General features: G+C 39.7%; 1 protein-coding gene across 1 annotated transcript in view; it reads right to left on the reverse strand.

The window, feature by feature from the left end:
- The window catches only part of itga9 (integrin, alpha 9), a 57,785-nt gene that overhangs the window by 30,481 nt on the left and 13,661 nt on the right, over positions 1-13,643 (reverse strand). The window contains exons 6-15 of the mRNA XM_079473027.1: positions 11,764-11,893; positions 11,591-11,676; positions 11,447-11,509; positions 11,133-11,270; positions 10,838-10,943; positions 9,111-9,205; positions 8,765-8,855; positions 8,369-8,414; positions 8,132-8,286; positions 6,398-6,558 (exon numbers count right to left, since the gene is read on the reverse strand). Of these exons, the coding sequence (XP_079329153.1) occupies positions 6,398-6,558; positions 8,132-8,286; positions 8,369-8,414; positions 8,765-8,855; positions 9,111-9,205; positions 10,838-10,943; positions 11,133-11,270; positions 11,447-11,509; positions 11,591-11,676; positions 11,764-11,893 (1,071 nt within the window). The remainder of the gene's footprint in view (positions 1-6,397; positions 6,559-8,131; positions 8,287-8,368; positions 8,415-8,764; positions 8,856-9,110; positions 9,206-10,837; positions 10,944-11,132; positions 11,271-11,446; positions 11,510-11,590; positions 11,677-11,763; positions 11,894-13,643) is intronic.

Consider the following 13,643-nt stretch of genomic DNA (forward strand, 5'->3'; position numbering starts at 1 on the left):
AGAGAGAGACAGAGAGACAGAGAGGACAGAGACAGAGACAGAGACAGAGACAGAGGACAGAGACAGAGAGACAGAGACAGAGACAGAGACAGAGACAGAGAGACAGAGACAGAGACAGAGACAGAGACAGAGACAGAGACAGACAGAGACAGAGACAGAGACAGAGACAGAGACAGAGACAGAGACAGAGACAGAGACAGAGACAGAGACAGAGAGAGAGAGAGAGTGAGAGAGAGAGAGAGAGAGAGAGAGAGAGAGAGAGAGAGAGAGAGAGAGAGAGAGAGAGATTAACAAAGTTAACAAGATCGCGAAACATAAGATCTTGACTAACAAAGTTTTATGATGTTTACACGTTTTCTCCATCAAGATAATCTTTACAAATAACACAACAAATGTTACTTTTGAAGCCAAAATACAATAGCCAGAAGTAAAACACGAGGCTATAAACAGACTACACTATGGTCGCTCAATATCAACGTCACCACCATCAAGCCTCCGACAACTTTTATAAACTTTAATAAAACTGTGTTTTTAATTACTCCCCCCATCCGTGTTTTTAGAGGTTTGTGACCTTCACTTTTCTGCTTTTACAACATACCAACATCACACTGAAGCCATTAACACAAATGCAACTATATTTGGTTAATACCAATGTCCTATATTTGGCGCTTTTACTAAGATCTTCCAGTCTTTACTGCAGTGGAATTCAGGGTAACACACCTTGAGTTCAGAAAACACCCGATCATTTCCTTTCTCCGAGAGAAAACAGTGTGTGTGGCCACCACAGGAAATAGAATTGTCCCCTGCATCTGGTTCTGCTCATTTGTGCGTTGATATCTCTAATGCCTCATCCTTCAGCGTGCCCATTTAAACAACACCCATCCCAGTAAACGCACAATGGAAAAATCAACGTTAGCAGATTTTGTGTCTATTGTGCCAAGAATAAAGATATGAATAATAAATCATGACGAAAACACATGAATCCTGAAATGTTTGAAGTGAACTTCAGGTAATACGGTGGTAACCAAACGTCCAACTCACTGAACTGTTTTCCCAGTTTTCTTTCTCTCAGGTGCTGCTTTGCCAAACAGGCAATTTAAGTAACTAAAAATAACCAAATGAAGATCTGTCGTACTATTCCATAACCTGTGGTAATTAAAACATGTTTAAGAGCCCAAACATAAAACAGTAACGTAATGCATCGAAAACAAGAACTAGACCACTTTCTTAGATCGTGGGAAGACCTTGTAGCTTATTGTCTCCTTGGGCTGCTAGACACAAAAATTTGTTTAAAGTTGCCCATTGTGTTTAAGCTTTAGTTCCAAAAGAAGATATTGTGAGAAATGTCTCGGTGGTTACAATGGAAGTCAATGGGATCCATTGTTGTTTGGTGATAAACATTCTTCAAAATATCTTCTTTTGTTTTCCGCAGAATGACGTGAGAGCGAATAAAAGATGAAAAACTTTCCATTCTTGGGAGAACAATCTCAACGACCCGGCCATTTGCTGATAGATAAGGATTTAATTTAATATTAAAAACTCAATCAAATGTCAAATTCCATTTCAAGGTCAATTTTACAAAGTACTTAAAAAACACTTGAACTCAAGAGTACAAAAAACAAAGCTATATCAGCCAATAGAAATATCCAAATTGTTGGCCTGGAGTGCTAAATCAATACGTTTTTACTTTGCTCACAAACCAAGGTTCACGAAGTAAAACACGCAATGCAAATATCTCCTAAATCAAGCTGTTTCCAAACTGCTGCTGTCTCCATGACTAAATATAGTAAACACAGGCTTCACGTGTCGAATCGCTCTATGAAAGCAGCTTAACTTCGGTGGGGGGGTATGGGTGGCGCACAAGAGCTCCAGTTGACACAACAATAACTCCCCAGAGTTGTGTGGCGCTATTTACCACAGTGAGCTACAGGGTTTTAACTGTGTGATTTAACAGGGGGAAGTGTGTTTTACTGAAGGTCTCCTCTGGAAAACACAGCGGGGGGCCAGCTGGTTCCCATTAGCATACAAAAGGAGGTTCATGTGGTTAGATGCGAGCACCCAGAAAAATGAGAACGGACCTGGCCCTCTAGACTGCCGCCAAATCACGCTGATGACGGAGCTCTTCTGAACTGGCCTGAACAAACACTCTCATGTTTCAAAACACATTGAGTTCTGTGTGACAAAGATATCTGAGGTTTATGCAAACTGGTATTAGAATTCAAGTATCATACTTATTTGAAGTGAATTTGGGCTATGCGATCTTCATCCTTTTTTATGTTAAAGTAAGATGTTTTTTTTTTCATGAAATATTGCAGTGTTTAAAGAGAAAGTTCAGTTAAAATCTGGAAATACACTTCCGCCCTGAAATGACTATTCATCTCAAAAGACATAAGTAAGACCTTGGTTATAAAAAACTAGATGGAGCGTTAGCATCTGTTTCTTTGGGCCGCTACAGGTAGGTCGTCCACCATATTAGAACGGTGCGAGCCGGTCCGTTAACACTCAAGATCAAGCCGATTATGAAAACATATTTTTTATTGTTTAGCTCAAACATTATATCTGCTACACTAACAGATGACAACAATGAAAGGTTATCCCATTTTTGGGATTTAAATCCCTGTGGTTTTCACAGCCATGGTTGCGTAGTACAGTGTTGGGGCATTTTAGTCAACTGTGAGTGACATCAGCGGCCCGTTCCAAGATGGCGGACACGTCTATGTGCCTGGAACGCTTGAATGCGGCATCTAGTTATATATATCTATGAGTTATACAGCTTGGGCGGAGCATCCTTTGACTCCTCCCCTTCAACAATCAGTCTGCTGTAAGTTTAATTTCAAAATGCAATGGCTATTCTAATACATGCAATCAATGAAAAACGCAGTCCACGCCCTTACATTTTCTAATTTAAAATTCCTTTTCACTCGGAAATGCGTCCGATTTTAACGGTGTTGTGTATTATTGATGTTCATATGCCGTGAAGGGTTGCCAGATTTGCAGCACTTTGATGACCAGGCAACCCTGATGTATGCATCTGGTTTTGGCCTCACAAATAGTGAAAACCTTTTAAAAACTCATCAAATCTAATAGTAGTTGACTACCGTGAGCTACCATTCTGCACTGTGTATATAAAAACATCCTTAACGTAACCCAACTAAAGCCATATCTTATATCTTACTGTAGTCACCTCACAGTCACAAATGCTCTCCATATATAAGCATAAGACAAAGTCGTCCGGCTAATTCAAAGACAGACGGGTAAAAGGCCACATGAGAGTTACATCTCACTCAAGTAGTAGACAGTAAAATCACAAATGTTGAGTAACAAGGTCGATTAAATTTAGACTAACAACAGGCACGCCGCATCCTTCAACACATACGACAACATTAACAGCTCTATGGAAATAACTCTATCTGGTCTCTAGTTTAATACTGCTATAAGCAATAATACTAGTAACTTACAGAAAAAAGGCCGCATTAAGTTGATCAAGTTGGTAATACTATTGTGGTTTCTTTTTTTGCATATGGAATGAATCAAGTATAAACCTTCGTGGAAACACATTAAACCGTTCATTTAACTGAGGTTCCACTACTGACAGCAGGATTCAGATCAGATGTACCGAGACCAGTGTGGCCTTCAAGATGAATGAGACTCTTAACTCCAGCAGAAGGGTGTTTATACGCTTTGGTCCATTAGGGATCACCCAGCGAGATTCTTGTATGGCATACACCAGATCTGCCTGCCCAGAGCACAGATTCAATTCCATTCAACTCTCAGTCAGTTAAACAGACAACGGAGACGGTCTGGTCCAACTCCATCATTTCAACACATCTCAACATCAAATAAACTCTGATGATTCATCAGACATGAGCACCTGTGAAAACGCTGCGATAAACAAACAGGCGGCATGTAGATGTTAATGGGTTTGAGTGAGAGGGTTCGACTGAATGTATACACACGATGACAAGTCCAAATCTACACTCTCTACAAACAATAAAACACATTAGAAAGGATTACACCTTATCATCATCCACGTGTTGTATACATGACAGTAGCAAACTAACCCGCACTTAAGTCTTTTACACAAAAGTCTTAGCATAACATTTATGGTTCAATTTATTAAGCAGGTTCTGTATCCATTTAAATAAAGAAGCGAAATTAAAAGAACTGCATCGTGCCATCCAAATCAATATATTTTGATACAGCACATCCTCGGAATTATAGGTTCTAGCCGACATTTTTGCCAAGATTCAAAAATTCACATATTCGTATTCTGTGACAACTTTTTTTTTTAGGAAATATTTCTATTTTTATCTTCAAAGTCGGATCTGTTAAAGCTCAATATCTCAAAACTGCTCAGAAACCTTATAATTCCAAGGCGACGATGTGCCAAAGTATAACAGGGTTGACTACTCTACGCCAGTTTCAGCTTTGTCCTCAAACTCATTAAACATCAAGGTGTTTATTTTGTAAAAGAATTTGGTGCTGAAAAATCTACAAACAACAAGTTACCAGAAATCAATTGTTGACACACAAAATCAGGCTTGACAATTTAACAGCGTCTTTTGTTACAAACCCTACAAAATATTTGCAACACAACATTACGGCAATTTGTCAAAACTATTAAACAAGGTAGTTTAGGCATTATTTATTTTTTAAGTTATATTATTTGTCTCAACAGTCAGCGGAAACAAAAGGCTAAAGGCTAAAAACAGACTCTCCCATGGAGAATTCCATGAAAACCTGTAAAGAAATGAATTATTGAATTCTGTGCTCATACGCACATATGAACAGTGTATATTAAGGGATACAAAAGGCCAACACCAGGAAAGCAGTGTTTGAATGTTCTTGAATAAACTTAAGAAGACCAACTGATTGTGCTGTCAGCTGGCTGTTTGTTGCTGGCTGATGCACATTTATTCGGCAAAAAGGAAAATAGTAGCATGGCATGGGGTAAGTCCTTCCTGTAAGAGGCTCTCCTGTGGAGAAGTGGCCCGCAGCGCCTCGTAAAACCGAAGCAGTGAAATCTACAGGCATTGTGTGGGGCTCCTTATTAGAGCTGGAGCTCCACAGCAGCATCGCCCCGAGGACACTGAACACATCAGCCGAATGTTAGGACAGAGACAACCAGAGAATGTGTGATCGCAATGATGACCGTCTCTCAGCTAGAAGAGTCACAAAACAATGTTCCTTATTAAAGGAATACTTCACCCAAAAATTCTGTCATCATTAACTCACCTACGAGGTTGTTTCGAATCTGTATAAATGTCTTTGTTCTGTTCGACACAAAAGAAGATATTTAGAAGAATGTAGGACAGCAAACGGTTCTGGGGCACTTTTGACTACCATTGTTTTCCTACTATGGGAGTCAATGGGGGTCAAAATCTGTTTGGTTATAAACATTCTTCCAAATATCTTTCTCTGTGTTCATCAGAACAAAGACATTCATACACATTTGGAACAACTCGAAGGTGAGTAAATGATGACAGAATTTTCATTTTTGGGTAAACTATCCCTTTAAGAACTATCCTTTACCAAAGAAGCAAACGGTTCGTCACCCCGTGCACATTACTGCAGATTCTCTTTTGAAAAATGTAAGAAAGTAATAAAAATCTTTCACGTGTTCACCATCATGTTGTTCAAAACCTGTGTGACTCTTTCTTCAGTGGAACACAAAGAAATATATTTTGAGAAATGCCTCAGTGGTTTTGTTCACACAATGGAAGTCAATGGGGGTTTGGTTACCAACATTCTTCAAAATATCTCCTGTGTTCTTATAATCTGGATGGGCATGATCGTGAGCAAATGAGAGTTTTTAACCTAGAAGCAAGCTTTAAACGTTCCCCGCTGAAATAAATAAAGATCTGTGCAATCACTTCCTAACAAAAACTATTTGAAAGCGATTATGAGAAAATCCACATGTTGATATTTGGGCTTTGTGAAACAGAACAGAAGTTCAACACTACACACTCTGACCTCCAGCGCAGGGCAGAATGCACCACGGGTCATGGGAGAGAAACGGCACCGGACAATCGAGAGGAACAGCACAAACAACATCACATGGACCCGACTGAATTCTGTGATGCTGAGACATCCAAGGCGGACCACCGTGAAACAGCCACATGACAATACAGTCAACACCAAACCTACTAAACTCCTATAATATGACGAGGCGGAGAAAGTTCTTCCTTTAGAATAATGCGCACACAATGAGACCACACTGCCATAACACATAACAGCAGAACAACAGATTGTACATACTTAGAAACGGATGTATAGAATGTAAGTCGCTTTGGATAAAAGCGTCTGCCAAATGAATAAATGTAAATGTAATGTAGTGTAGCCGCATAAGGAGTGTGTAATGTGACAGGTGGCATAGTCTCACCCTCTAAGGACTCACCCTCACGTATGATGTGTACTGATGACATTGCTGTCGGTTGATTTCCAGACTGAAACGCTGACTGACGACACCTGTCTGCTCTCCGCCGTTTGCGAAATACACCCGGGCCGGCAAACCTTTGTGCCTCTTATCTGAATCTGCCGTGAGGTTGTACAACAGCTCTGGGGAGAAAGATAAACACGCACATTTCGGTTAAACAACAATGTATAAATATCTCTTAAATAAGCACTCGTCTGGTGTGGAATGCTCGCGATAGTGTTCGTTTAAACAAAGTAAAACATCTCGTTTCCACTGACATCGTCACAGAAATGAAAGAGAACAGGCAGTGAATATTTCTGGGAGTCCGTCCAGTTCTGTGCGCTCTGGAAATGTAAAGAAACGAAATTTCTTGACAGCTTTCATGTCAGACAAGAGAGGTCAAATGTTCCATCGCAGGATCTTTTCATTGTTGAACTACACTGTAATCCTGATGTTGAGCACGATCTATTATTACTCCATTACTCTTATAGGGCGTGAATGTCTGAAAGCACCCCTGGAGCGATGCAGGGGATGGTCCTTTAATAAATCCAGCTGTGACTGAACCGTGAGCTCAGAGCGGCCTACAGAAGCTGGCCGTCACCCGCGCACAAGGTGCTGCAGCACTTTCCAAAGCAGATGCCAAGTGGGAGAAACACTAGTGCTCTTATTCAATGTTTCCCAGAAACCCCACATTATGCAACAATATTCTTTTATAGAGTCTGTGTCTCATAAGGCCACACCCACGCAGCAAACGGTGGCCACACCCAACAGTTCAGTACAAGGTCATTGTCATACAAACTGTACGGTGCCTGAGCGTTCATCATGTCAGACTCACATAAACAAGTAACAGAAGAAGACATTTTCATGACACGACTTCAACAGAACAGAAATAACATTGATACATTTCATAATCCAACTGCTGTTCAAGTCATTTACAGATGTTGATTTACTGAATTAAAAGACCAAAATATGGTGTAGGCACAACAGCATTACCACAACAATACAATCAAATCAAAATATTTCATAAAGAGAAAGAGTATTAATAATAATCCCTATAAATGATTAAATCGTTTATTTTCAAAAACAGATATTGTTTTTTTAAATGTCAAAAATCTGGTTATTTATTATGTTTTCATTGTGTTTTACTATGTAAGTATTTTGTATATTAAATATTACTTAATCAAACAATCATCATGATTGATATTGATATTGATTGGAATGTCCAGTTAAAAGTCCAATTTGTTTTTGCAAATGAAAATAATTGTACAGCTGATGAATGTTAAAGCCTTAATTATTAAATAACGACGATCATAATACAACTTCTTGTATCCAAGTAATATAGTTTACTATCCCAAAAGTAAGTATATCATAGATATTTGGACAGACAGATGTACTGTTGATCCATTAATGTTTGTATCTTCTGAAAACATTCACAGAATTCAAGTGATGTGTGGTCTGGATGTAGCTATTTTTGTACTCTTGTACGGACCTTTTGTAAGGACATTCTGCTAACATTCCTAATAAGTCATGAAAACAATATTACCGAATGTTTACAGTTTTCTGAATGTTTAGCAAATACAGAAAATGTTGATAAAAATACTCTTTGAACATTACTACAAGCTCAGTTTCAATAACTTTAAGAGGATGCTCTGCCTGTTGGCTGTGCGATTCTCTTTGTTTTCTTTTTATCGTAAGCAATTGAAAGCTCATTCTCACCTACGTGTCCAGGTACATGTTTCCCGTGAAAGCTCATGCAGACTGTGACGTTGAAGCAGTTGAGATTCTGAGGGCCTTCGTGACACTGCGGTACTGTTATGTTGATGGAGACGGGCAGGAAGATGGAAACGTCCACCGTGATCACGGGCCGGGATCTGTCGCAGAGAGACCGTCAATGCTTACCGAACAACGAGAGATGTTATGACTGTGATGTGTGAGTGAAAACGCATCACTCACCTTAACAACAGCACACTGTCAGCCATGAACGCCCCTATCGTCACGTCTGAAAAAAACAACGAAAACATTTCTTAAAAATGTCCTTCTGAAAAAGCTATGTTGCACAGAGATAAAAGAGATTTTTTGATGTAACTCATTTTATTTGTTCAAGAAAGCATCTTGGCTGACCTTGACAGAACCATTTTCGTTAAGTTATAATCAGAATGGATTAGACTCATTGAAGCTTGGTAAAAATATTGCATTTTTCCAGTCGCTACGCAGAGATTACAAAGGCTACAGTGGTCTGGCACCGTCGTGGTTTCTCACTGACTGTGGGTGGCTGTGATGTTGTTCATTCAGAACATTTTCAATCTTTGCTTGAGCGTAACTATCCAAATTTCTAACGTCGGGTCAAACCTGGATATCCATTCCCATCCATGTCCACGTTGCCGGAAATTGATTGGCCGAACATTTGAAGGGTGGGGTTGATGCTTCTCCCAGACAATCTCTGTATATGATCAAGGTGAGAGAGAACATTTCAATGAGATGATTCTTAAATTCAGTATTTATAACCAAATGTTCAATCTTATAAGATTTTCAGAAAAGTTTCTCAAAGTTTAATGTAGATATAAAGCTCATCAGACCATTGTTTTTTTGTCCAGTTTTTACATTTAAGCTCAAAATCTCAAGAATGTCAAAAAAGTCTGCATTTAAAAGTGTCCCAGCTGTCCCACATCACTTCAGCAGAGGAGAATTGATTTACCATTGAGTATTTGTTTACTATCCCTTTGGCATCACCATGATAGATATAAACAGCTCCTCCATAGTCGTCTTCTTTAGGGGCTCCTATAGCCACATCTACAACACAGAGAAAAACAAGAGTCAATGAGGAAGACGGAGGACGGAGTTAGTAAAGTCTGGGATAACCTGCAAGCTGTTTATTTTGGAGATCATAAAGGATTTCGCTGTAAAAAAGTCAAGTCATGGGCAGTTTAATGTGATGTGCTCACGGGTGGCCAATAAATTTAACGTGGCTATATTTTCTAAGCCAATTGAAAGTCAATGCCTCAAGTCTTGATTATGGATATACAGTATCTGACAACAATTTACTTTTCCTAAAATTCACTTTTGTCAAGGAACTATTGTGCACAAAAGGACAGACGAAACGGCACAATGTGCGTCCAGCTTTGACTGGAACTGAAGCGTATGTGGATTTGTGAGTGTCAGGACCCCAGTAAATGACCATTTGTTTTAAAGCCGGCTCTGTTTGAGAGAAGCTCTGTTAAGTCACTTAATGGACACTGATGTGTTTTCGTGAAACTTCAGGGGTGGTTAAAACAGAGCCATAAAACCCCCACATAGTCCAAAACGAAAGCATGCATGTGTCATTCCAATGTCTCATGTGTTTTTCAATGGAAACTATTACAGTGCCATATAAAATCGAACCAAAATATGTATAACCTGTAATTTCTTGAATAAGTTTTAATAAGAGAGTTTACTGGCTTATGTGTAGTACTGACTGTATGTGTGAATATACTGTATTTCATATACGTATAAGCAGTACTTTCATGTGATGTGTATCCACAAATGTTTTTCAAAAAACCTTGCCGAAAAGACACACATACAATTTGATATTCCTCAAATTATTTCTTAATGAACTTCATCAGGTTTGTAACTGCTCGATCGTGTACATGACGTCCAGGTGTTGGGTTGCTTTCTCTACTCTATCATCTTTCCATCTCAATCCCACATTGAAGGAATGTTTTGGCCTGTTTGTTTAGAGTAAATTGAGTTATGTGACTGTTAGTCGCCCCAAACGCATCTGATGCTGCCAGGAGACAGTCTGTCATATACTTTCAAAAATGCAACACGCGGAAAACCGAATTACAATCAGAAACTGCGTCGAACCCTCACCGGAGAGCTAAACTACAGGCCAAGAAAAGCCGCCGATTGGATCGTAAGGTGCCAGGAAAATGAGCGAGAACACAGGAGAGAGATCTTCAAGACCAAATATCTTTTCCAGTGACCTGACGAACAAGGTCTGTCTGTCTCAGTTACAGTGGAAATCGCATTTTTAATAAACAATACGGAAAAAATACAGCGTTTGTTCGCAGTAATGTCAGCAATGTAGAGCTGAATTTACATATAACATAACACATCTCTTTAAGTGCTAAAGCAATTAAATATTACAAAACTCATTAATTTCTCTTATTTGTAAACATTATGGGCCGGCTTTGCGGAAAGGGACAGTTCACCCAAAAAAGATATATCCTTTAAGTATGTTAACGCGCATGTATGTTGTTTTACAAAAGTTGTTTATGGATTAAACAAAATCAGCAGTCTCCCAGTAAGTAAGCCATTGACAACGTTATTGTATGTAATAGTGCAGAAAAAAACCCTTGGGAGAGTCCAGACTCAGGCGGGAGAGCCAGTTCTCCTGTGGCATATTAAAACAGCACTGCTGCAAACTGTAATATTAAAGAAACTGACCTTGGTATCCATCATCATCAATGTCCCCAAGAGATGCAATGCATTCACCGAAGTGGCCGTTGTAAGCACGGTCACCCTTCAAAATCTCAGTTTCTTCCATCACTCCCTAAACAAACAAAAGGTTGTTAAAAGTCAGTTTATGCTAACAGTTTTTTTTTAACTGTTAATTCGGATTATTATGAATAAAATAAAAGCTCTCTCTGCTTCACGCCATGCCTATTAAACATGACCCGTGCTACACAAAACCCAAACACAAACCCAAACACAAAACAGGTGTCAGGCAGGTTGAACTTACATTGCCCCTGCTGAGGTAAACAGAAACCTGGCCTTCGTCCCTGATCTCGCTGTGCATGGGCGCTCCAACCAGCAGGTCCGACAGTCCGTCCGCGTTCAGGTCAACTGCACACAATGAGGAGCCAAAGTAAGAGCCCATCTGAAACCAAGCCGAGCGCAAACGGGTCAGGTCATAACACTACAATGTGTCCGTAAAAAATTACCTCAAGATTATCACCTCTACAAGTCTACACAACGTTTTATACACAAGCCCCAAGGAATGTGCAAACCGGGTTCGTTTTTATTTCATGTCGACTTTCAACAATTCATACCCACCATTTTCCCTGAGGCTTGGAAGATCTTCACAAGAGCTGTTCCCTCAATTCTGAAGATGTACACCTGCGAAAAACCAATGAAACTGTGTGTTAATCTAATCTGGACCTCAACACAAGAAACTTTACCCAAGTAACGATTACGCACTTTTCCACCACCGCTATCCTGAGGCGCTCCAGCCGCCACGTCTATGGCAGTCGGTGATGAAAAGTGACCAGCAGTCACCGCATATCCTAAAACGACAGACATCTGTGATGCATTATGAAACATTGACACCAAAGTCAAAATGTAGTTTCTTTTAATATCGAAGCAGGCATTACCGAGGTAACTGTATCTCTGGGGGCTCAGATCATCTTGATTTAGGCTGTAGTGTGTATTAGACGTCAGGTTAAAGACTTTGACGGTTCCGGTCCAGTAGTAAGATCCTGGTGCACCCATGACGACCAGCTCCTAGAATTCGAAACAAGAAAGATTAAAATCCTTTCAAAACCAAACAATATTTCAACAAGTTTCAGCACATTTCCCTACGAGCGAAAAAAAGACACTTTCAATTATAGGAGAGGCACATGAGGCTCTGGTCAACCAAAAGCCACAAACTATGTTGTATTATCTGCCGAGCGTGAAGTGAAATCTCAGCTGTCGTTCTGTGCTTTGATCACTCAATGGAGACTTAAGAAAGAGAGAAGAACTTGATACCGTGAACGGGTTTAATTGTTCCCCAACAATATGCTCCAAATAAAACCAAACATTTGTTATAAATGATCAGCGCAATTAGAAAATATATATTTCGTGAAGTCACACAATTTAAAAAATTATTCATGTCAAGGGCTTGTTAAAAATTACTATTTAAAAAATGTCCGCTGTAAATAAATAGACCTGAATTATTGGTGGAAAAAAGACTTATCAACTCTGACAATATAAATAAAGTCTAGTCAGATGGAATATATCTCGAGACAAGGGGTCCTTAAGTAGCTGTTTTGAGTTCTATCAGGCTGCAAATTGACATTTCTCTCTGCTTTTCTCCATTTCGCATGGCCAGACTGTCGAAAACCACACAAACATGTAAAACAGCACCTCCAGCCCAGCTGTCAGCATTCAATCGAGCAGTACGTTTTAAGACATCTGTTTTAGATACTAAAGGTCTTGATGGTCACTCAAGATGTTCTGCCAAATGATAAGGTACCGTTACCAGTAAAACTACAAAGCAGCCGTACATCAGATGCTCAACCGTGGAGGAGATACAAGAAATTCCAATGTGCTACGGGTTAAGACTTCCAGATTCCTATGTGTGAACTTCCAACACTGATTTGATCAGCTATGTTTAAAACCTGCATTGATATCTGCAAAGTCAGCTGCACCTTAAAGCCCAAAGTATACTTTGTTTACTTGCTGGTAATATATTTTGGACCTTTCTCTTTCTATGTTTGAGGCATTTCATGCTGGTCATTCTTTATTTAAATTAGCACATAACATTTTTAAAAGTTGGGCAACATACTATTTCCTGTAGCTCAGTGGTAAGAGCATTGTGTTAAAAACGCAAGGTTGTGGGTCGAGCCCGGGGGATTGCAGATACCTATGTAAAATGTATAGGATAATACAATGTAAGTCGCTTTGGTTAAAAGCGTCTGCCAAATGCCTAAATGTAAATGCATTCTGACTTCTTTACACTGTTAAACGTGCTGGTTTCTCATGGTCAACTTGTTAAGAAACGATTTGACGTAGTATTTCTTGATTTATTCCCCCAGCACTCCAACTTGCTTCGGAAAGTTTCGTAACAGGGATCTTATTCCTTTTATTGGGAAATTCTATAAGAAAATCAGGCCCACGCATCATCCACAGAGCAAAAGAGCACGCCCACGTGTCAACCAGGCAGCATTAGAAAGAGCAGCACGTCCATCAATGCCGCTTCACTCGGCTGACGGAAGGTTTGTTGTGTTTGTTTGCCCACTGCATTTCGGTGATGAATGCTATATAAATGGTGGATATAACGTTGGATTTGGAGATCGTTTGAAAGTGATAGATGGCGCGGTATCAGCGCTAAAGGATGCCGGACATGAAACGCACGCGGTAAGCCAAACTAAGTCATTTGTCTGTGTATTGTTGGCAATCAGCGTGTTTGTGCAAAGGGATAATGCGATGATGTATTGTGCGCTCGTGCTGTAGTTCTGCCACCCTGCCCACCTCCAGCAGCTCGTCTTTT

Source organism: Barbatula barbatula (genome assembly GCF_947034865.1).
Source record: "Barbatula barbatula genome assembly, chromosome: 14".
In the NCBI taxonomy this organism is placed as follows: Eukaryota; Metazoa; Chordata; class Actinopteri; order Cypriniformes; family Nemacheilidae; genus Barbatula; species Barbatula barbatula.